This window comes from Fundulus heteroclitus, chromosome 3 (genome assembly GCF_011125445.2).
Source record: "Fundulus heteroclitus isolate FHET01 chromosome 3, MU-UCD_Fhet_4.1, whole genome shotgun sequence".
Taxonomy (NCBI): Eukaryota; Metazoa; Chordata; class Actinopteri; order Cyprinodontiformes; family Fundulidae; genus Fundulus; species Fundulus heteroclitus.
This window is the reverse complement of record NC_046363.1, coordinates 20,059,188-20,083,734: the sequence shown is the minus strand read 5'-3', so window position 1 is coordinate 20,083,734 and position 24,547 is coordinate 20,059,188. Positions and strand designations below refer to the sequence as shown.

At 38.8% G+C, this 24,547-nt stretch overlaps 3 protein-coding genes across 5 annotated transcripts; all 3 read right to left on the bottom strand.

The window, feature by feature from the left end:
- Positions 1-1,278: 1,278 nt before the first annotated feature.
- Positions 1,279-3,420, bottom strand: LOC105920914 (chymotrypsin-like protease CTRL-1). The gene is made up of 7 exons (XM_012856573.3): positions 3,166-3,420; positions 2,845-2,948; positions 2,663-2,742; positions 2,493-2,574; positions 2,191-2,371; positions 1,924-2,054; positions 1,279-1,559 (listed from the first exon to the last, which is right to left on the bottom strand). The coding sequence occupies exons 1-7, from the start codon at positions 3,209-3,211 to the stop codon at positions 1,398-1,400; spliced, it is 786 nt and encodes a 261-aa protein (XP_012712027.1). The 5' UTR covers positions 3,212-3,420; the 3' UTR covers positions 1,279-1,397.
- A 381-nt stretch (positions 3,421-3,801) lies between these two features.
- On the bottom strand, positions 3,802-10,305 carry hsc70 (heat shock cognate 70). Its single transcript, XM_012856572.3, has 9 exons — positions 10,163-10,305; positions 8,091-8,295; positions 7,699-7,904; positions 7,414-7,566; positions 6,779-7,334; positions 6,474-6,676; positions 5,768-5,966; positions 5,447-5,679; positions 3,802-5,235 (listed from the first exon to the last, which is right to left on the bottom strand). Exons 2-9 carry the CDS (start codon positions 8,293-8,295, stop codon positions 5,041-5,043), a joined length of 1,950 nt encoding a protein of 649 aa, XP_012712026.2. The 5' UTR covers positions 10,163-10,305; the 3' UTR covers positions 3,802-5,040.
- Positions 10,306-13,017: 2,712 nt separating this feature from the next.
- On the bottom strand, positions 13,018-24,027 carry si:dkey-238d18.4 (TBC1 domain family member 15). 3 transcript variants are annotated; one of them, XM_036132228.1, is made up of 10 exons: positions 23,616-24,023; positions 20,555-20,731; positions 20,286-20,404; positions 19,057-19,160; positions 16,888-16,955; positions 16,665-16,811; positions 14,030-14,120; positions 13,714-13,862; positions 13,479-13,620; positions 13,018-13,396 (listed from the first exon to the last, which is right to left on the bottom strand). In XM_036132228.1, exons 1-10 carry the CDS (start codon positions 23,806-23,808, stop codon positions 13,228-13,230), a joined length of 1,359 nt encoding a protein of 452 aa, XP_035988121.1. In that variant the 5' UTR covers positions 23,809-24,023; the 3' UTR covers positions 13,018-13,227. The 3 variants fall into 3 exon arrangements, with proteins under 3 accessions (XP_035988121.1, XP_035988118.1, XP_035988131.1); XM_036132225.1 differs by having other exon boundaries at positions 20,546-20,731; positions 23,616-24,022; XM_036132238.1 differs by lacking the exons at positions 13,018-13,396; positions 13,479-13,620; positions 13,714-13,862; positions 14,030-14,120 and adding an exon at positions 15,024-15,197 and having other exon boundaries at positions 20,546-20,731; positions 23,616-24,027.
- Between the last annotated feature and the right edge of the window lie 520 nt (positions 24,028-24,547).

Genomic DNA, 24,547 nt, shown 5'->3' with positions numbered 1-24,547 from the left:
AGCCATCCGGCCAGGACAATACCAAATTTTGCTCATGCAGCTTGCCAAAGACGCTGTTTGCTAGCTCTGGCTAACAAACACCATCACTCACTACCCAATCAAAGATTGTGAATACAGTGACATCACCATACAGCTGACAGATGGCATTGGTGGTACCAATTTAAAATCTGATTGGTGAAAGCAACAGCTTGAATGACACTTATTTTATGCTACAGGGTTGGCAAAGCTGGTTTTGAAGGCCTCGATACAGATAGGACCCTGGCAACAAATTATGGCCAAAATGATAATGGAATGCTTTTATTTGAAGAAAAAATAAAACATGTCTGGATGCAGGAATCAGGGGAAAATATATAAAAAGGAAATGAGCAGACCATTTGAAATTATATAATTAACAATCATTTCTCTATCCATCCATAATCTTTAGCATGTTATCCAAGCAGGGACGTGGGGGGAGTAGGGGGGTGAGGGTTGGTGGGGGTGAAGTGGGGCACTTGGTGGTGCCTATCTCCAGCGATCACTGGTGCAACAGGTGAGGTACATCCTGGACAGGTCGCCAGTTTATCATTGGGCAAGAACTGTAAATTTGTCTAGTATGTCTACAACCTATGCAACAGCTTCACTGGCAACAATACTGATTAACATATAATTTGTGTTGACAACAGATTTTAATTAGATAATGTACTGACACCCAGATCAGGGTGTGCCCTGACCTTTAACCATTGTGACCCATTCTCTTCATTGTTGGTAATCCTGTTCATCCTGTTTTTTTTTTTTCCTGGGTGAGATGATCCTTTTATTCTGAAAGTAGTAAATACATTATGCATTCCGAAAAAGGAGGTTAAAAAATTTGATCTCTATGAGAGCTGCAGACCTGTAAAAACTCTGACCAATTTTAATACCGTACTTCTCCATTTGATCTTAGTGGAAAGAACCAATGCCTTCATGTCTCGTTCTGCCCACGCCTCCCTCTGTCCCTCATGTTCCGGGGGTATCGACTTATCTATTGGTTGTCCCACATGCCAGTCTTTGTAACATGCTCATAATGCCAATGTGTGTGCTTGTTCCTTGCCAATTTCTGCTTGCTGGCTGCTCATGTGCACTGCTAGTGTTTAGTGTATCCGGTCAGCTTTGGTGTTAGCTGTTCATTGTAGCTCGGCTTTTGAAAATGCCACCTTTAATTCATTTGAAAACAAATTCTCAGAAAAACATTCAGACATTGCACACACACACACACACGCAGGCATACACGTCTTCATTATGCAAGTACACTAGCAAGAGTCAGCTTCAAGATTTTAATCGCTGGATTTCTTGGAACTGCACCAAACAGCACCACTGTGGGACGGGGGGTTTTATTCTCAGTGTTACACAATCACAGGCTGGTATTAGTATGCCGCTGATTAGTTAGAGGCAAGGGTCTGGTCGATCCAGCTGCGCAGGTAGGACACACGGGCGTACACTGCTGGGGTATACACGTTGCAGTTGCTGGTGCCCCAGGACACAATACCCACAAGGTACCACACACCACTGCTTTCACACACCAGTGGGCCGCCAGAGTCACCCTGAAATGAGGCAAATATTTCACAAGTTTAACTTAAGGAACTTGCATATGTTGATGCTGCTTCACAGCACTGCTTTGTGTGAGCTCTATGTTTTGTGTGGCTTTGTGCAGGTTGTGGGCTAGCTGCTTTCAAAAACAGGAAAACATGCAGCAAGAGCACAGTTGCTGATTCTGATGATAATTGTAGTCTCGACGACGACAATGAAAAGGCATTTTGTAACAATTTCAAGAATAGGATATTCAATAGCAACTTTTACACATTATAAATGTATTTTGCAAACATACAAATATTTCATTTATAAAACAATCATTTTAAGCTGGTATGTTTTACTCAAATACTGTTTGGCCATTGAAATGCATGTTACCTGGCAGGAGGACACTCCAGATGCACCAGCACAGATCATGGCATCGGTAATTCTGTTGTAACCCCAGTAGTTTCTGCACTGAGCAGGGGTGAGCAGAGGCAAGGAGGTCTGTTGCAGGAAACGAGGGCTTGCTGAGAACACAGAAGAAGAGATAATTACTCCAGATCCATTACAGAACGTTTTCCTCCAGTCTTACAATATTAATTCTTGTCTATGATTATGTGTGTAAAAAAGATTCTGGGTAAACACGAAGAGGGTCTCACTTACAGGTTTGTCCTGTTCTGCCCCATCCAGTGGTGACACATCTGGTTCCAGAGGGGATGCTGCTGCCGGAGGACATGAGGCACACCGGAGATACACGGGAATTCAACTGTGCTGGGGAGGAGAGCCTCAGAAGTGTGATGTCATTGTTGAAGGTGTTTGAGTTGTAATAAGGGTGGGTAATGGCCTGAATGGGGAGTTGAAGAAAAAAAAATACCCATAGAATAAATAGTTTGTTCAAATTGTCATATAGAAAAAAGCTTAGAATTAAAAGGAGGAATATTTCAGCTGTCATATTTTTTCCTTACCCTGGAAATAGACTTGACCTGAATGGGCTCACTATTGTACTGCCGATCGTGCTCACCCAGGATCACACGGTGGTTTGATGGACTAAAGGAATAAAAGGTCACCTAATGATAACTTGCCTTTATTAAACTGCTTTTAATAGCTCTGCCGTAGGACACATCAAGTAACTTACGACACGCGACAGTGAGCAGCTGTGACAACCCAATACTGGTTGATCAGTGATCCTCCGCAGAAGTGAAATCCACTGCCATCCTGAGTTTGAAACAATGTCTCCCTGAGTGATTAACTTCATCAGAATTATTTGTTTTGTGCACAATTGTAACAGGACTGCAGCTTTTAGGAAGACTGACGTACCTGAAGAGAAACCTGCCAGGGCCAGGAACCGGACACGGCGTTCTCACCATTCACAATCTTGTTGTATCCACTCACCTGGGGCCTAATAGCAGGCACTCCACACCCTGAAGCCCAAAAATAAAATGCACCGTAGCAGCATTCTTGTGTCCAATTAAAAGGCTCATGCTTAGTAAAATCAAAATGTAATCAGTGCATTTTCTGACAGCAATCTGTTTGAAGTGCAAGTTTTCAAAGGATTTTAAAACCCACAATTTTCACAGCGTTTGTTTTACAACGTGTCTCAAAGTAAAACCAGAAAAAGGAAGGTGCAGTGCCACTCACCCAGTGTGGAGGCCACAAGAGCAAAACAACTAATGAGCAAGAACATAACTGTGAATCGACCTTGGTTCAAGTCCCTGTCTGGTAGCTTTGTGCTACACTGGCATTTATAGGTGTATTTCACATGATTGACCCTGAATTTTGTTGGTATCCATTAATATAAACCACACCCCATCCATGTTCCTGCAGCTCCCACATGAGAACACACCACCTGCTGATAAGCACCAACATGTCTAAAGCCACATTTGAATTAGAAAAAATATATCACATAATTATTTAGTTTAAAGAAGCAGCAACATAACTTTGTATTGCTTTTGCAAGTAAAACAGATTTGTTTAGTGAAGCTTGCTTCACATAATTAACTGAATATGTGTACAGTTTTAAACTGCACACAGATGCTTTTTTCACATATTCACAGGAACTCTTTTTTTTTAAAGACATTTTCTGAAATTTCCTGTGAGGCAAGAAAAGGAAGATTAAGAAGGGAGATTACTGATCTGCAGATATGCAGTAATGTGATGCATTTACATACCGGAGCACTGTCTGCAAACACGCAGGATGGGTGTCACATTCCTGTTTGTCAACTAATAAGTTTATTGGAGGAATAAACATTTTAAATTAAAAGGGAAACAGACATTATTTTTAACAGGGTTGTCAATGATAAACTTTATTGGTTTGAAGGCATAAGATTACAGATTGAAACAAATCTCAAGCTTGACTGTATTTAATTGCAATTTGTAGTTAATTGTTTTCAAAAAAGTTTTTACCAAACCAAATTAGAAAAATGTGAAGTTATGTGTATATTCACTTGCTTTACCTTTTTGACCCCTAGACAAATCCAGCACATTTAAATGCCTTCAAAAGTCAATTTATTACTAAACAGAGTCTAGCTATCTGTAATTTAATCTCAGTATAAATACAGCTGCTCTGGGAAGCTCTCCGAGTTTTGTATGTGAGCAAACAGCATGATGAAGACAGAGAAGTACAGCAGACAGGTCAAGGATAAAGTTGTGGAGAAATTTAAGGCAGGTTTAGGCCATTGCAAACAATACTTTAGACATTTCTCGGAGCACTGTTTAACCCATCTGAATGGCTGTCTGAAATATGTGGCTATTCACAGTGAAAATAATGTTGAATTCTGCCTCTGCAATTTACAACAAGCCAAACATGTGGAAGTAGTATCATGTTGTGAGGAGGCTTTTTTTCACCAGGGAAGGGGTGAGTATTGAAATAAAACCTGTTAGAATACGTAAAAGTCTTAAAAGTTGGACAGAGTCAACTTCCAGTAGGACAACGGCACTAAACATACAAACAGAGCATCAATGCAAGGGTTTATACAAAAGCGTGTGTATTAAAATGGTATAAGCCTATATCAGACTTTTGAGCAGGATTTGGAATATGATGTTTCCAGAGGTTCTCCATGCAATAGAACTGAGTTTAAGCTCCTCTAAAAAAATAAAAAAAATGAGCAGAAAGTGAATTATCTCTTGACTCACAAAACTGATTGTGAGGTATTTGAAAAGGCTTTGGAACTTAACTTGGTTCTATATACTTAAGGGGTAATTTTTACATTTGTAAAAAAAAAAAGTTGAAAACCATGTATCATTTTGCTTCCACTTCCCAGTTATGCACTACTTTATGTTGGTCAATTAAAAAAAAAAAAACATGTCAATAAAGGGTTGTGGCTGTGTCAGAAAGTACAGAAAGTTCAAGGGGCTCAGGTGGTATTATTAAAATAGGTCATAAGTATTGTTGAATAATCAAGCAGGGGAAAATTAAATATATGTTATGTGGAGTCCATTTGGGATGAACGTATGGTTAGAACAGCCAGTACATGTGGTCAAGAAGTAACATTTCCAGCGTTTTGATTGCTTATATTTAGTCGACCTCCTCGATGGTTGGGCCAGAGGAGGAACCAGCTCCAGCTCCACCAGGGAAGCCGCCAGGCATCCCTCCAGGCATCCCTCCTGGCATTCCTCCTGGCATGCCCCCCTGGTACAGCTTAGAGATAATGGGATTGCAAATCTTCTCTAGCTCTTTCTGCTGGTGATCGTACTCCTCCTTCTCAGCCGTCTGCATAAAAAAACAGAAGCAGATAATTGTTTTGCGAGAGCTAGGACCGTGTGAAGTACGGAAGTAAGTTGATGACTATTGTTTTCTAAACTTTTTTGGACGAGTCTGTCAACGTTTGTCTGCTATAGGTCTTTGGTTTCATGTATCATTTAAAGGAGAAACTCTTGTATTGGGGTATTAACATGAACATTTCAGGTTTATGGATATTTACCTGGTTTCTGTCCAGCCAGGCAATCACTTCATTGCACTTGTCTATGATAGTCTTTTTATCCTCAGGGCTGATCTTGTCTTGGAGCTTCTCGTCCTCCACTGTGCTCTTCATGTTGAATGCCAGAGACTCAAGAGAATTTTTGGCTGTAATCTTTTCTCTCTGAGCCTCATCTTCAGACCTGAACTGCTCTGCTTCCTGTACCATGCGCTCAATGTCCTCCTTGCTCAGTCGACCTGTGGAAGAATTAAATATAAATCTTGCTGTAGATGCTTTAGAACTGTTTCTTATGAATAGTGTTTGCTCTGTAATATGTGGTTCTACCTTTGTCATTGGTGATGGTAATCTTGTTCTCCTTCCCGGTGCTTTTGTCGACTGCGGACACATTGAGGATGCCATTGGCATCGATGTCAAAGGTCACCTCAATCTGAGGGACTCCTCTCGGAGCAGGTGGAATGCCAGTCAGTTCAAATTTCCCTAAGATATTATTATCTTTGGTCATGGCTCTTTCCCCTTCGTATACCTAAAAAAGAGGTGTAGATGCTAAGTTTATTGAAACAATGAACATTTTCAATATGTTTCAATATTCAATATTTTTTCAACATTTTTAATTAAATTTTCAATTTCAAGGTACAGTGGGAATAGAACGCATACATACATCCTCTAACAGATTTATTCTAATCCTGCTGTTTGCCACAATGTTTCAAACAATAAAACACATTTTAATATTGGACAAAGATAACATAAGTGAACACATAATGCAGTTTTTAGAACAAGCACGATCGGCTTGTTTAAGTTCATGCTGCAACATGAACATAGCTTTTTCAAAATGCAGTTAAAAATTACTCACTTTAATTGCTTCTTGTGACATACGGCCCGTTAGGTTTGGATAGCATTTTTTCCCTTTTAATAAATGATTTATTTATTTTTATTTACCCAGGTCTTTGCCTGATATTTAACTGATCTGAAACAAGTAGACAAAAAGGCAGGACTGCAAAATGTGCAAACTCTTATTTGTGGTGTACTCTACCTGAATGAGCACACCGGGTTGGTTGTCTGAGTAGGTGGTAAAGGTCTGGGTTTGTTTGGTCGGAATGGTGGTGTTCCTTTTGATAAGGACAGTCATCACTCCACCAGCTGTTTCAATTCCCAGGGACAGGGGGGTGACATCCAGCAGGAGCAGGTCCTGCACATTCTCAGACTTATCACCAGCCAGTATGGCAGCCTGTACAGCTGTGGGTTTCGAATAATAAAGTTATGATTACAGGAAAGCTTTTATTTGCACCGAATTGCATTTGGACAGTGGATACAGGAGTTGATACTGAAGAGACCTACCTGCCCCATACGCAACTGCCTCATCTGGGTTGATGCTCTTGTTCAAGTCACGACCATTAAACAAGTCCTGCAGAAGCTTTTGGATCTTTGGAATACGCGTGGAGCCACCCACTAGAACAACATCATGGATCTGACTTTTGTCCATCTTGGCATCCCTCAGGGCCTTTTCCACGGGCTCCAGAGTTCCACGGAACAGGTCTGCATTGAGCTCTTCAAAGCGGGCCCTGGTAATGGAGGTGTAGAAGTCTGTTCCCTCATAGAGTGAGTCGATCTCAATGCTGGCCTGGGTGCTGCTGGAGAGGGTGCGCTTAGCTCGCTCACACGCCGTACGCAGACGACGCACGGCTCGCTTGTTGTTGATGATGTCCTTTTTGAACTTGCGCTTGAACTCAGCAATAAAGTGGTTAACCATGCGGTTATCAAAGTCCTCCCCACCCAAATGTGTGTCCCCAGCTGTGGCCTTGACCTCAAAGATGCCATCCTCAATTGTCAGGATCGACACATCAAAAGTGCCACCACCGAGGTCAAAGATGAGAACATTGCGCTCACCCCCGACCTAAAACAAATAGGATGAATTTCTAAGAGTAACATAAGAAACGAGATGTTAGCATTTTAGCTGCCAGGTGGTAACATACCTTTTTGTCCAAGCCGTATGCAATAGCTGCAGCTGTGGGTTCATTGATGATACGAAGCACATTGAGGCCAGAGATGGTTCCAGCATCCTTGGTGGCTTGACGCTGGGAGTCGTTGAAGTAAGCAGGGACTGTGATAACTGCATTGGTAATAGGCTGAAAGAATGGGAAGAATTTAAGTTAATGAAACAGTGAGGAACTTATACTGTGATCTAGATTTTTTCCTCACTGTAAGTCTTGGTGCGGGAAATAGCTTGAGTAGTAGTTAGAAAAATGTAAACAGCATACCTTGCCAAGATAAGCTTCAGAAATCTCCTTCATTTTGGTGAGAACCATGGAGGAAATCTCCTCTGGGTAGAAAGACTTGATCTCCCCCTTATATTCAACCTCCACCTTGGGTTTTGAGGAGTCATTTATGACCTTGAAGGGCCAGTGTTTCATGTCAGACTGCACCACCAGATCGTCGAACTTGCGACCGATCAGACGCTTAGCATCTGTAGTTTAATCAGCAACAATACGAGAAAGGTATCACTGAGTATATAGACATTTAATGGCAACATTTTCTAATTTCACATGAACTGATGTTCATTGATTGAGGTGAAAGAAAGAAAGAAGGGAAATCATTATTTTTTACAATTATTTCTGACTGTGCTTTCTTGTGGATATTGCGATGTTTTTACCAAATACAGTGTTGGCTGGATTCATGGCCACCTGGTTCTTGGCAGCATCTCCAATGAGTCTCTCTGTATCTGTGAAGGCCACATAACTTGGCGTTGTCCTGTTTCCTTGGTCATTGGCAATAATCTCCACTTTGCCATGCTGGAAGATCCCCACACATGAATATGTGGTACCTAGGTCAATGCCAACTGCTGGTCCTTTAGACATCTTCAAAAGATACAAAAAAACCCCCCAAAAAAACACATTTAGATTGACAGTTAAATCTGAAATTAGTGCACATAGTGTTTATCACTAAATGTTATTGTTTTCAGTCTTTACATTTTTTTCTGCTTATGCCTTGTGAATTATTGTAGTATCAAAATAAGAACATGTCCTCTGTTGATTCACAAAATACCAGACCTTCTTGACCAGTAATACTGCAGACTTGCTGATGGTATAATGATGTTTTGCTTTGGTTTTGCAGTATTTTCCACTCTAGTGGATGAACAGTTTTAGATAAATATATATATTTTATAGTTTACTAAGCCTTTTCAAGCATTAAAACTGACAAAATAGTATTTCACCACCAACAAGGGGATTTTCAGGTCACATGCTGAATCGTTATTGCTTTTCCCTTGCTATCAATAGATTATTGGCCCAGAAAAATATTTTGTCTTCTACCTATCTTGGTGCATCATGCTTGTAGAAAGACTGGAGAAAACAGTGAATTGAAAAAAATATTTCTAATAGCCCTAAATCTTGAAAGATTGTCAGAAAACTTGGGAATTTATCATTACTTTAAAATATTTCAATAATGTTTAGCTTCCTGGAAGTGAGGCAAAATAATCAAATTTGAAGTTTAAAGGTTTTCCACTGTACTTAAGACGTCAACTGGACTTCATATGGGCAATAAGGTCGGTTGCCCAGTGGTGCATTTGTAGTAGGTTGGTTATCCAACCATTTATAGCATATTTCTTATGCAATTGCACCATATGTGCAATTGCATATTTCTTATGCAATTCAAATAGAATGTTTTTTCTATTGCATTTGTAATTACACAGTCAGTATAGGTTGGGTGCCATCCAATGTTGACCTGGTTCCCCCGCTAAGCTGTCACATTTTCTCCTCCTTTTGCATCTGCATGGATGCTCCCTCTAGTTACGTCCTACCAAGAAAATGTTATAAAAAACTGGTATTCCAGTGGGTGTAGAAGTAAGAGTTTGAAGAGAGTGCCATTCATGCATGAAGATTCATTCATTGCATATGTGCATGTCAGGGCTATATGAGGGTCAATATGTGTTGGACTCCTTGACAAAAAGGCTTATATCACGATCTGAAAGAAGGCTAAACAACTAGTAAAACTCTCATTGATGCTATTGATGCTATGTCTCTCTTGGCAATGCAACACAGAAATGTCACTCCCTGGCCCTTTAAAATGCTATACTAATCTTTCAGTAAATGGTGTTTAAGATTAATATGTTATTCAATAATTTGCACAATTTGACTAAACATATAAAAAATAAAAAGCTACAGCAAAAACAACTTGGAAATGTATGCTTTAGCAACTTGCTTATCTCATTAGACAAGAAATCTATAGAAAATCTTTTGTGGCAGCAGATCTTGAGCCTGAGCTCAACTAACTGAAGTCCATTTTTAGAGCTGGGATATGTCACAATGTCACTGTGGTGAGCAAGCTAAAAAATTGCGCAACTAAATTATGCATGATTAATTTTTTTTCTTCTGCAACTTCCAGCTCGAAACCTTACCTTACACATATTACTTAACATGTTATTGAATCCGAACACAGAGCAGAAATAAAAGCTGACACGATGCATTAAGTCTTGCTCACAAACCCACATGTAAAGCTGCTTTTCTTAAAAAATAAGTGACAAAGAAAAAAAAAAAAGATTTTTGGTTGCATAATCTTTTTACTCACATTCATTTTGGTTCCTGTATCATGCCGTTATTTGACAGAGGCCATGCAAACCTGTCTTATTACAGCACCTCTTACTTTATTATCAGGTTTTTAAAGCAGTAAGCAAGACAGATTATGAAGCAAGACCAGAACAGCACTGCTTCCTGTATATGCAGTTACCTTGTGACGTTAGATGTTCAAGAAGTGCGAGTTTACTGAATTAAAGTGATGTTATACTTTCAACACCGCAGTCTGAGTTCCTCTCCAGCGCTCCCTTTGTCTCCTGGCAGGCAGAGGACGAGCGTCCTCGCTCTCCCGGGTTTATAAGGGTCTGTGCAGGGAGAGCCCACTGAGGGTGTCAGGTGACTCCACCAAGGAAAGTTCGAGGCCCACGTTTCTGCTCACTGGCAGCATTTCCTTGGATGAAAGCTCGCTATTCTTATCTCTGCGGCAAGTTGCTAACGGAACAAGATCAAAACAGGAAAGATGTAGAATTGTAGGGCTTTGATTGGTGGAAAAGCTGCAGTCCCTAAACTGTTGCCATATTCAATGATTTCATGGGAGATTGAATTAAAAAGCAGCCTACTTTCTAAAGACAGACAGCTAATGTCCCTCACATGCTTTATGCACAGGCAGGCAGGAAACTGAATGGTGCACAGTGTTGCTGATTAGGATTTTTCAAATGCTTTAACGGCTATTAGTCACTGAGTACAAACGGAAAACACATCGAGCAGCATGTTGTAACACCTTGTAGAAATACAGTGCCTTGCGAAAGTAATCGACCACCTTGAACTTACCGACCTTTTTGCTACCCTTGCCCTTGGTCTTTCTGCATGGAGTTTGCATGTTCTCCCTGTGCATGCGTGGGTTCTCTCTGGGTACTCCGGCTTCCTCCCACAGTCCAAAAACATTCTCCTTAGGTGTGAGTGTGTGCGTGGATGGTTGTTTGTCCTGTTAGTCTCTGTGTTGCCCTGTGATAGACTGGCGACCTGTCCAGGGTGAACCCCGCCTCTCTCCCATTGACAGTTGGACATAGGCACCAGCACCCCTCGTGACTCCAAAAGGGATAAGCATGTTGGATAATGGAAGGATGGATTTTTCAGAAATAAAAAACTGAAAAGTGGGGTGTGCAAAATTAATCGGCCCCTTTACTTTCAGTGCAGCAGACTCTCTCCAGAAGTTCATTGAGGATCTCTGAATGATCAAATGTTGACCTAAATGACTGATGACGATAAATAGAATCCACCTGTGTGTAATCAAGTCTCTTTCACCTGCTCTGTGATAGTCTCAGAGGTCCGTTTAAAGCGCAGAAAGCATCATGAAGAACAAGGAACACAGCAGGCAGGTCTGAGATACTGATGTGGAGAAGTTTAAAGGTGGATTTGGATACAAAAAGATTTCCCAAGCTTTAAACATCCCAAGGAGCACCGTGCGGAAGGAGTATCAGGCCACTGCAAATCTACGAGGACCCCCGCTATCCCTCTAAACTTTCAGCTCATACTAGAAGACTGATCAGAGATGCAGCCAAAAGGCCCATGATCACTCTGGATGAACTGCAGAAATCTACAGCTGAGGTGTGAGATTCTGTCCATAGGACAACACTCAGTTGTATACTGCACAAATTTGGCCTTTATGGAAGAGTGGCAAGAAGAAAGCCATTTCTTAAAGATATCCAAGAAAGGTCTTGTTTAAAGTTTGTCACAAGCCACCTGGGCGACACACTAAACATGTGGAAGAAGGTGCTCTGGTCAGATGAACCCAAAATCTAACTTTTTGGCAACAATGCAAAATGTAATGTTTGGCGTAAAAGCAGCACAGCTCATCACCCTGAACACACCATCCCCGCTGTCAACCATGGTGGTGGCAACATCATAGTTTGGGCCTGCTTTTCGTCACCAGGGACAGGGAACATGGTTAAAATTGATGGGAAGATGGATGGAGCCAAATACAGGATGATACTGGAAGAAAACCTGTTGGAGTCTGTAAAAGACCTGAGACTGGGACGGAGATTTATCTTCCAACAAGACAATGATCCGAAACATAAAGCAAAATCTACAACGGAATGGTTCACAAATAAACATATCCAGGTGTTAGAATGGCCAAGTCAAAGTCCAGACCTGAATCCAATCGAGAATTTGTGGAAAGAACTAAAACTGCTGTTCACAAACACTCTCTATCCAACCTCACTGAGCTCAAGCTGTCTTGCAAGGATGAATGGGCAAAAATCTTAGTCTCTCGATGTGCAAAACTGAAAGAGACATAGCCCAAGCTACTTGCAGCTGTAATCGCAGCAAAAGGTGGCGCTACAAAGTATTAACACAAGGGGGCTGAATAATTTTGCACGCCCAATTTTTCAGTTTATTTGTTAAAAAAAGTTTTGAATATCCCATACATTTCGTTCCACTTCATGATTGTGTCCCACTTGTTGATTCTTCACAAAAAAATTACTTTATGTAATATCTTTATGTTTGAAGCCTGAAATGTGGCAAAAAAGTCGAAAAGTTCAAGTGAGCCGAATACTTTCGCCAGGCACTGTAAATGTTCGTGACACTTTATACTTTTTACAAAAGTATTAAGTGTCACGAACAATCACGTAAAATAAATAAAGTTGTTTTAGCCATTCATTTTTTTATTTTTTATTTTGCTGCACAATTATGCGCCACCTTGTGTTGGTCTTCCAGATAAAACCCATGTAAAAAACATCAAATTATGTGGTTGTAATGCGACGAAATGTGGAAAAGTTCAAGGAGTAGGAATCCTTTTGCATGACTCCCTCTGCTTGGCAGGATGGATGGGCGTGTATTTCCCTGCCATGTTACTACATGGTCTATTCTCGCTGCATTGGCCTCCCTGACACGTCTGCCATCTGACCTTAAATATAGCCACAGTTTTTTTTCAGACAGCAGCTGTTGGACCAGTCCACATCCACGCAGTGCTGATGTGACATTGTTGCATAACCTCACGAGGGTCGTCATTTAAACACCCTATGCTATAAAGTGATAATTCAAATATAGGAGTAATGAAACTATTAAGCCTTAGACTTTAGCTTTTAATTTTTAAACACAACAACTCATAACACTTGCAGGGTAACTTTCAATAAATACTGTACATTAATAATAATTACAACCCATTAAACAAATGTTTCTTTCAGAAATGACGTAATTAATAAATATGTGTGCCTATAAGGAAATGTCAGTTGGGGGGAAAAATTATAAATGTAATAATTATAGCATCTGAGAAAGTTATCACTTTAGGACAAACAAACTGCGGAGCTGGTAAAAGAAGTCTTCATGTTTGCTACTGTTTGCTCGGCAGTGGCCATTCATATAATCCCTCGCACAGCGCTTGCAGTAGTTGTAGAAATGGCTCTCTGCTTTCTTCACGGTGCTGTTCAGGTCCAGTTTTCCCTGAAGACTGTAAATGTAAAAGTTTTTTTTAAATGCATTACATAGACAAACACACAGACGTATGCACAATATGATTCACAGGATCAAACCTGCTGGTGAACTGGATTAGCTGCACGTCATCTCGGCAACGGAGCAGAGACTCCCTGTTATCCAACAGGATGGCTGCGCAGATGAAGAGCTCAAAGGTGAAGTCTGTATTGAAGCTTTGCTGTGGTGACTCTGAACTTTCCTCTGGAAACATCACAAGGTGATGACACAGCAATATGAGAAAGTTCACAGGAATTCACAGAACTCACAGTAAATTTGTTGTGGGCCCCGTATCACCTGTGCAGTGGTTTAGGCCTAATCTCTCCTGATATCGAGCGCGGTCAACCTGCTGTGAGATTAGCTCCAGATGGTCACAGCTCAGGATTTCAAACAAACGTATTGCATCACTGTGTTCAAACTCCCTTTGAAAACCCAGCAGAAGCCACCTAGACACAAATAAATATCACCAAAAGTTTTTTTTTTCCCCTCTCTCTCTGTCATACATACATATATATATACAGACAGACAGACAGACAGACAGACAGACAGACAGACAGACAGATAGTTAAAAAAAAAACATCAACAGATATGAAAAATTCTACTACAGCTCTACCTGTGGCAAAATGTAAAGCTCTCCATGTTGTCTTTGACTAGATGAGTATACAGTGGAGGGTCCAATTCCTTCAACAAGGCTGCCTCCAGCTCTAAAATACATTAAATCAAATATTTCATGTTTAAGTCAAACTGATCCAACAGAAAAGTCTTGATTTGAACAAATCAACATTTTACCACTCAGAAACTTTTTTTTTCGTCTTTACCTTGTCTGACCACTAGAGGTCTTAAATATTTTTTTTGTTGAAATTAGAAACAAACCGGCATCACAAGACTTTGGCCAAATGCAATGTTTATTTTTATTTTTATTGAGTGTGGCTCCATTTGAGTAAAAAGCATTGATGAATTTGATTACTCAAAACATTCCTTTAGCAAAAAAGTTGCTAAAAAAGAACAAAAAACAAAAACAAGTAAACTCTTGTAGCTCTACACTTTACTAATCACTTAGATCATATAATTACATTTATAGTTACAAATACTCCTAAAATGTACTTTTAGGAGTATTTTTTTACTGAACTGTACTTTTACTTGAGTCATATTATTACTCAAGTATCGCTACTCTTACTTAAGTAACATTTTTGGCTATTCTACCTACTGTGAATAACTTCAACGATAAAGAACTGACTTATTTAAAAAAAAAAAATGCACCAGAGGGACAAAAAACTAGACTTTGTTAAAGTGAGACTTCTTTTTTTTACACAAGCTTTGTTATTTTAATGTTATTTTCTGTCTGCTGAGCTTGTTTAGCCATTTGGAGGTCAAATGAACGTATAATAAAAAGTAGATTTTGTCATTAGAAGTACTTTGCACTGTTCCAACATACTGTATATACATTAACTGCAGTAAGTATTGCTTTCAAGTTTAATGTTGAAACAATGAGTTAGATAAGCACTTTATTTGTCTTTAAAATACCTGAATTTGCACATAACCTTATATGTTTTTTCTGTCCGATGACATAATTTTTAAATATTAAATCATGAGGTGCTATGATTAGTAACTCAGTACATGAGTAGCCTTCTTACTGAATACTTTTTTACTCTTACTTTAGTGATTTCTTGGCTGACAACTTTTTACTTTTACGTGAGTAAAAATATGCAGAAGTAGAGCTACTCTTACCTCTGTGTTAAATAATCAGCAGTTCCTGTGCCTAATGTAATTCTGTCTCTAGCCTGTAGATTAAAACAATAACATGAACACAATTCAATTTAAAAAAAAGGTAAAGCATTATGTTATAGCTAAGCATATACAAAAATAAAGTATGTGGGACATTAAGAGAAATATGCTTAATTTTATAGAAGACCATTTGTCTAAAGCAGACACTTTTGGTTCTCCCCTTTCTTTACAGTGTGTCTGAATGTAAAACAGGATCTGGGCCGACGGTTTTTCTTATATGGGCAATACGGCTCACCACCCTGGGAGCATTCGATCAAGGGACAACACAAGCGCTTGGAGATTATGTCAGCTCAGCCTTAATTGGTTTCTTTTGCTATTTCTGAAGTCCTATAGACAAAGATTAAGGACTGTGGTAATATGACCACACATAGTTGCTAGTTAATCACTCTAAAGTTACTTTTAAGGGTCTTTTGTCAGTACCACCTTATCTTAAGCCTGGAACGAAAACTGCGTAATTTGATCAAGCATGGCCTAAATTAGTACACACTGTTAACATATTCTTTAAAACAGTTTTGATTTGTGGAGATCGGAAAAGGGATGATTCTGTTTTCTTGAAAAATCTCTGCTAACTCAATTTAGTCTGGGTTCAAAAGGAGGGGCTGGATATGTGCAGCATTCATGTTAGAAGTGCCACTGATGAGGGATGTCTGACAGAGAGTGGTATAGAAAATCACTGATGTGATGCTATGAAAGAAATACTGTTTGACCAAATGTTTTCTTCCTAAGTGGGAAGATAAACTCTCATCTAGCAGCTCCTCTTGTAGTTCTCCCAACATCTTGTTTAAAACGAACAAAGTCAGACGAAGGAAGAGGAACGTGCAGATCAGGCAAACCTTTCTATAATTTATAGTTTCCAAAAAGAGTGAGGTATATTTCTTTAAAATATCACAATGATAGTCCATGAAGGATTTGTTGTCTAAGATATTCAGTGCTTGTTTGTATAATGATTCCAAAGCTTTAGAGTACTGTGGTTTGTGCAACTTAAACAATAAATAATGTCGGAATCATTAAGAATAAAAAGTAGCTCCATCTTGTTCCATTTGAAAGTTAATCTTTTATAAATGAAAAACATTTTTAGCTTTTTTTTTTAAACATAAAAAAACTGGAGTTTGGAAATTAACACTTTTTTACATAAATATGTTAGGTTGTACTAAGTGTCATTGAACATAGTGCACAAACTGAGTTTTAAATTTAAAGTTTTGCTAGACTGACAACATCTAAAGACAGCATAAAAAGAGTTTATCACCAGGATTAATTAATAGTTAAATAACAAGATCTAAAACAAGAAAAGGGTTCAGATCAGTGGTATTAGCAGGGCAACCTGGTAGTCATAATTTTAGTAATGGGAAGCAACCTAAAAAGTCAAAAACGTTTGCATAAAATACTGAAGCAAACAAGCTAATTGTGGTAGCACGGTGGCATTTGCTGCAAACAAGATTTTCTTTTCTTTTTGTTAGTCCCACCTATTTTTCTGTGCAGGCCATCCGCCATGAAATCCCGGGAGAACTTCTCCATGTAGCAGGAAAAACTCCAGAAGGTGTCCACCTCCGAGTCTAGGACCTCCAGAAATCGGCTGCAGAGGTCGTTCATTCCCTGGGCATAGCTAACCTCTGCAGTAACAATGAGGAGCCAGAAAGTTATCTGATCTACAACAAACTTTAGTTTGGACTGTCTCGGTCTGATTACCTGGATGAAAAGCAGCATAAGTGATGAGGATGTCTCTTAGCACCAACAGATTACCCAAACCTTCATCTCTGCAGACAGAAACAAGTAAATTGTGAAAAATCTGCTAAATGTTTCTGATGTGCCTGCGTGTTAGAGACATAAACTATACATATTTCATCATGAAATTACTAAAGTTGTTTTAATCCTTTTCAAGTTTTTGTTGCATATTACAGTAGTATAGAAAATGGCATATTTTCAGGTCTGCCCAAAACTTACAAGTACAAAATTGGATCTTTTCTTGTTTCAAATATAAAAATGAGGAAAAACTATAACTTATCAGTCAATACAGTTAGCATAGCTCAAAAAGTATAAATAATAAACCGTTAATGTAAAATGTCTGAATTAAAATTAAGTGAGAACACAGGTTAGGGGAAGAATTCAAGAAACTTTCAAATACTTATAATGACCATAAATCCAATCAAGTAAGCTATTTTTGTTTATGATATACAACATTTTTTAAACTACAGACAAACATGGTTGCTGAACGAACTAAGAAATCTGGGATGTTTGATGAAGGGTTTAAGTAACCAACAAGATGAGAGAAGTGAGCTGCCAGGAGTATGAGGTATTAAAATGTGGTGATAGGAGCATGCAGCTGCTGCACTGATATTCTGCAAAAAGGATTGGGAGAAAAGTCATGACGCAGAGCTGCTCATGCAACAGAAAGCTTTTTTTTCTCTAAGGTTGAAAACTTAACTAGGCTAATAAGCACAGTTGGAAAAAAAATATTTAGCAAACATAATAAATCTGGATTTTCCAAAGGACAACAGTTTGATGGTTTTTTTAGAGTTAATTGTGCTGCAGTTTTTAGTATTAGGAAATGATGGTGGTAAACAGGCATTACCCCATCTTAGAGACTGCATAGGTATGTTCTTTGTACATTTTCCTCGGTTTTGTGCAAGGATGAATAAACGAATGAATAAACAAATGAATGAAGGAATGAAAGAAAGTGAAGGTGAATAAGAAACTTTTAACTTATCATCGTTGCAGCAAGCTGTCCAAATACAAGGGACTTGAGTTTAGGATATTTTAAAAACTGGTAATTCTACAACACAATGTAGCAAGAGCTGTTAGCAGCGGTAACTGTGCTTTTACAAGACCATAGAGTAAAAAACACACTATATGTTGGGGTCAACAGAAAACATGGTCAAAGTCAGATCAGGGATGCAGTCACATCTCATTTGTAAGTGAACAAGCAACACATTATGTTCTGCTCTTTGTAACTTTCAGTAATTGAAATATTGACAAGTAATAATGTACTTTATTGTAGGCAATGTGCAATGACTGGTGTGGTAAAGGTATGTCAAGATAATGTGTTTAATGTTGTTATTATTATCAGTTTTTAGGCAAGGCATTTTTATGTTTGTTTATGTTTGTTTTGTAAATAAATCAACCTTACAAGGGGCCAACTCTAAATCACCTAAAACGTTTAATTGATGACTAAAATGTCTAAAATTCAACAGTTTTATACTATTGATTAAGGCCTACTACTACAATAGACTGAAATCTAAATAAAAATTTTAAAAAATCATTATGCATTTTTTTCTCCTGGGTTTCATGAAAGTCTAAAGGACAAAAATTAATTTATTTCTAATTTTTTGCCATTTCTAATTATACTATTTACAAACAAGGATAACAGGGATTAATTAGAATCCCTAATTAGAAGTTTTGACTCAAAAAACAGTAATAAAGCCAAGTTTTTGACAGTATCTGTCATTTATTTTTATGGGTACATTGGGTAAATAAATAAAATAGTTTAGATATGCAGGATTTGATTTGGAGGAACTTTTTTTTCCAGCACCAACTATCTGTAGCTGAACTTAAGAAAAGGGAGTGTATTAATTAAACAACTTCCTAAATTTACACTTGGATACTAAACTGAGGTACCACTAATCTCAAATAAAACACACCTTGTTCAAGAGCGAGGTAAAATCTAACACTAAACCACGGGTAAATGAAAACAACTGTAAATTTCATGTTAAAACGGCAGTGGTGTTTCCTTAAAATTGTGGCATTTTTATCACTTTAACATAAACGTGGAACAAACTTTGTGCTTAGACTCAGCAGTCAGATTCCATGAATGCAGACGATGACAAAAGGCAAGAACAATATTTACTGAGAAAAACCCACTGGTAGTAGGCCAGGTCTCTGCTGGTGCGGGGCACATCCTTGTCAATGATTCGTGCGGCTTCCCGCAGCTCCTCCTGGTCGAACGTCACACGCTCAAACAGTATCTGTTAAAAGGAAAAACAAATGCTATAACACTTAAAAAGTTGGCGGATGGCCAATCAAAGGAAATGTATTCACATGCCTTGCTGTTTTGCATTTGTCTCTTTACACTCAAAAGACTTTGGATTTTTTGTACTGGACCAACACAAATAAATAATAACTGAAGTGCAAGGGAAATGATACACATCTTCATAACGTTCACAAATAAAAGTAAAAAAAAAAAAACCGTGTGTCATGCCTTCAAATTTTGTTCCCTTGACTCAATATTCTTTAGGACCGCCTTTTTCTTCAAGTCTTCTTATTCGTCTCTCTACCACCTTTCCACCTCAGTGGACGGTAGTTTAGGCTCAATGAGTCAAATTGGATGGAAAGCACCTGGATTAAGTTTCATTTATTTTCCTGTCAGGTAGAAAGGCTTTCATGCCCCTGCTGAAGAAAAGCATTCCCACAGCATGATGCAGCCTCCCCGGTGCTTTCACAACTTTGAAGATGGTGCCTTCAGGAACTTTCATAAAGTTGTATTCATGTTTTGATCATCTTGGATGGGACGTTCTCCACTTTGATCACTCCTGCTATGATAATGTTTTCCATTGATTTTCAGCGTCCCCTCTAAGGGAACGGCTGATTGTAAAATAAATCAACAGAATTACTCTCTTTAATAACCAGGGTAACTATTTCCTTTAATTTCTTAGCTGCCATTATATTTGAATATTACCTATTGAGACCTCAGCACCTTCAGCCTCTGGGCATTTTTCTTTGACTTGAGTTTGTTGTATTTGCATGAAAATGTGGTATTTCCGATAAACTCTTCCATATAGAAAAAAAGCAAAAGACTTCCAGCTGTTGGCATGAGACAACGTAACCGTCTGAGCTGGAGCCACCTCACCTTCAGGCTGCAGGAGAAGTCAGACAATCCCAGAGTAAACAAATGACAGTTTGCTTAACATTATTAGATCCTGTTTGGTTACTTCCTTAAACAGACAGACTTTACTACTCCCAGAATAAAAGAGTTTAACTCTTCTAAACTATTGAAGGTTTAATCTAAAACCAACACATTTCAAAACTGTAGGAGTTTCAGTCGAAACCAGAGCCGAAAAAAAAATGTATGCATATAAATCAGAATTATTCACCTGTGCTTGTAGCTCCAAGAAGGCAATTCTGTCTTTCACCTCCTCAGACTGGTCCTGGGCCTGCTGCTGGATTTGTGCCTCCCGCTCGTCAAAGTAGCGGACAGCTGTGAACAACTCAGCTGGGTCATATCAGAACAGTTGTTTAACCCATGGAAAGAGAAATGGGCCAGAGGTTAGATAGACAAACTCAAAAAGGTTCAATACAGAAGGAAAAATGTTCTTCTTTCTGGTAATGAGTTTGTGCATGTTTGGAACATTACCATCAGTACCGTTGAGCTGTATCCGCACTGCGGAGGGGAGAAACTGCTGCCACTTCCTCTTCATGAGGCGGTAACGCACCAGCAATTGCTCCTGCAGCAAAGACCGCTCCAATGCAGTGGAGCTGCAAGGGTACATCCCGAACAGGAACCGCCACGCCAGGCCTCGCTCCGATGGAGACACACCACCTAGACACAGATTGAACACAGTTTAATCCACCTAATAAGCTCTGCAGCGTTGCTCTCGAGCCAAGAGGAGATGTGACGTTATGATACTCCAGGTAGCAAATCTAAAACAAACCCTTAAGGAAGGGCTTCCCGATGTATCGCTCGTGAGCCGTTTGCACCTCTCAGATGTAATTTAAGAAGGAAATTAATTTAACAGGCCAACACCTGTGGTTCATATGCATGTACACTTTTATAACTTTCTTAAGGTGAGACGATTGAACAAATAAAAAATTATGTAAAATGTATATTTTTAAGTATGATATAAAGCCTTTGCCCGTATCATGTTATTGCTGCTGAGAATAAAGTAAAAACAAAATTCGAGACCAAAAAAAAAAAACTGTAAAACAATCAATGTAAAAAGTGTAGGAAATTGGACGGACGGTTGGACGGATGGATAGCACCTCCATTAGCTTCATCCATCTTCCTGTTGACTCTAAGCAGTTTCTTTGTCCCTGTTAAAGAATGGCATTCAAAGACCATTATACCGTCTCTAGCATGTATTTAACTGTGAGGATGGTGTTTTATAAAGAATGAACAGCTTTAGTTTTTAGCTTTCAGAATTTAGGAAATTCACAGCTCTTTTTTAGTAAGGCCTTTTCTATGTATAATACACTAAAGTTATGCTGGTTGTAGCTACAGGCTACAGGCAATCCCCCTCAATAGCTGCAACTCATCAGTCCATTCTACGTTTACCAAGAATAGAATAAACTTTTGGATTTGAAAATCATTAGAGAAACACCATCGAATATGCTCCTGTGCTCTCACAGACCTTGTAGTTTAGAAATGATCTCAGCAGGCTCACCATGCGCTGATGAGACAAACTGAAAATATGGAAGCTGCTCTGTGGAGAAAACAGTGGCCTCATTGACAACAGTCTTTATTTGTCTTATTCTACAGCAACATAGCCCTGCATCTCATGGACGTGGATATTCTGACTTTCGCTTAAAAACAGCTAAAATCAGCTAAAACAGGGGTTTCATCTGGCTTTCTACCCCTGTGAAGATGCATTTACTTTTTTACAGACTGTGATTAATATAACATCTGTCTGCAACAAATCAGTGTGCAACTACTGGTACTATTTTCACAGAATTTCATCCTAACTGTCCCTTTGAATGACCATGCACAAGAAAAGAAGCATAGGTTTGCCGAAGAAAAATTGCATGTCCAGACTTTAAATCTAAATTTAAGAAACATTTAAGTAAAAATAAAAGGTGGAATTATACATAAGAATGTTTAGCTCAATGTGTTCTTAAAACTTCTGGTTACCTTAAGGTAGAGCTGGAATGTGCTTAAAGGTCAATGAGACCTCATAAGAGGAGGATTAGCTGTAGCATTCCTGTTAACAGACATGTGATGTTGCACCCCACAGCCTTTCTGCCGCCTGCTCCTTCGCAAATAGTTTTAAACATGTCCAGTTGTAAGATCTAAGTTACATTCTGTTTTCTTTCCAAAAATAAAGCTGCATCCAGAGGTAATCATAAGTCTCTCATACATACAGCAACTGTACAAAGGCATCAATGATTTCTGTTGTTTTATAACAGTGGTCACGCTGGGTACTGTGCCCCAGGCCAATCTGATGTACATACAAATGAATCTTAGACTTCTTACATGAATACCTTGATTGTGACTCAACTAAAATCCCAGAAGCAAAGCGTCACTTGACTTTCTCTTGGCTGCGATCAAAGGGTCACAGTGGATCTCAACAAAGCTAATATTTGTTGAATTATATAGACTGATATTTCCCGGTCATTAAATACAGCTCTGAGGGGAAAAAGACAGGAGATCGCTTTAAATTTGGTTCTGAAATCAGCATCTTGAAAAGAATTACATGTATTTTCAATGCACCCATGCATCGGTCCTCTTAATGAGGAATCACTGACCAGGTGATTATTTGAATCTGACAGTAACATGAAGGATCTGGAATGACTAGATGAATGCAATGAATATTCTTCAAATTGAATTCTGAACTCTTTCTAAAAATGAAAATGAAAACATTTTTTGGGGTAAATTTTGAGGAATTTTGTGGACGAATTTAAGAATAAACGAAACTTGTTAATGTTTTCAAACAAATACCTAAAAATGATAAAATCAGAGTAAATAATATATAATGTGGTCTCCTATTATTCCCTGAACTGTATATCTTTTTGAATCTAGATGGGTAAAAATAAATGACATGCTGCTTTGAAAGTAGTACCGTATAAACTTGGGATTTCTTTTTATTTATTTATTCTCTTTTTCATTTTCATTTAGTTACCAGCTATAAAACAGACCATCCTCTTGTCTGCAGTACAGACTATTACTTTAAGTACAGAGATGTAATTCCATTAGATCTTAAAGGATTCTTAATTTAGAAAACAAACAAACAAACAAAACAATTGTCTTTAGAGGTAGGAATCTATAATGGAGTAACAACATTTAGCTTCTCCATGACAGGTCCCACAATTTGGTGATGTCAGTAGTGTTTTTTTTTTTTTTTTTTTTTTTTTTTTTTTTTGTAATCTAAAAAGTTTACTTTATAACTAACTCTCAGACAAATTGTAAGTCAGACGCATGCTGAGTACAAGAAAAGCACTTTTATACCGCAGCTCAAATTGAACGCACCTGTAGGCCTGTATCCTTATGGTTATTATATGGTTCAATGAGCTGTGCAAAAACTTGCTTTTGTTTGAAAAAAAAACACTGGATTACGAAACACATAGTGTAAATCATATTTAAAAATTATTTCAGATATTCATCCTAATTCAATATTAAACATTTGTTGGAATAATAATCGAACAATTGTAATGTTGCGTAAAGCTTGCAATCTTTTAACCACACTATCAGCATCGTATTTATCGTCTGCTACCGTTTTTGAAGATGTGCATCCTCAGTCTTGACTCGTCGACCCTCCCTTCTGCGTCCATGACGCCGGGTAAGGTGAGCCGTGAGGCGGACAGAGCGGGAGCGCTCAGCGCTGCCACTCTCCTCCGACAGCGGACCTCCGTCTCCTGCCGGAACACGCTGCTCGGATCTTCTCCTGCAGTCTGCGGCGGCTCCATGCGTGTGTGCAGAAGTTGCGATCACACCCACAAGTTTGCCGTTGTCCCGGGAATTTTACACCCAACACCCAACATCTTATGCGGGGATCAGAGCTAAAGTCGGCCAAGTGTGTGCTCATCCGCCCGGGTCAAGTCCGGATCACAAAACCCCAGGGATTCGCCCCAGGAAGCATTTTCAGCGGCTTCCCCTCACACTCGTGCAGCTAGAAGTCATATGACTGCACCTTTAAAGTTTAGCCCACATTCCAGGTGGAGTCCCTCCTCATAATCCAAAGTTAATTAGGGAGTAGCATGGACGTGTCATTACCCCCATCTAGTGGCTTTATAGAATAATTACACGCATAATATATTTGATTTACAAATGCAGAGAGCACTAAGTATATGTTATCATTTAATAGAATAACTTTGAGAAGAGGCTTTAATTAGGCACATACAATAAATTTATCCTATAACTGCTTCTTTAACAACAGAAAGAAGAAAAACAAAATAGGACTTGTTAATTACTCTAGGCCTTCCTATAACATCTCGCTTATGTTATGTGTTCATAAGATAAAATGGAGTGATATTGCAGTAAATAGTTAACAATACAAATATAGCATGCCCGACTGTTTTATTTACTGATACTTGGAGATATTAATATTCATGTAGACAACCCCTCTTGCCATTTTGCAGCTGAGTTTCTGCAAATACTGGACTTCCTTAACCTTCAACAACATGTCGATGGCCCCACGCATTCCAA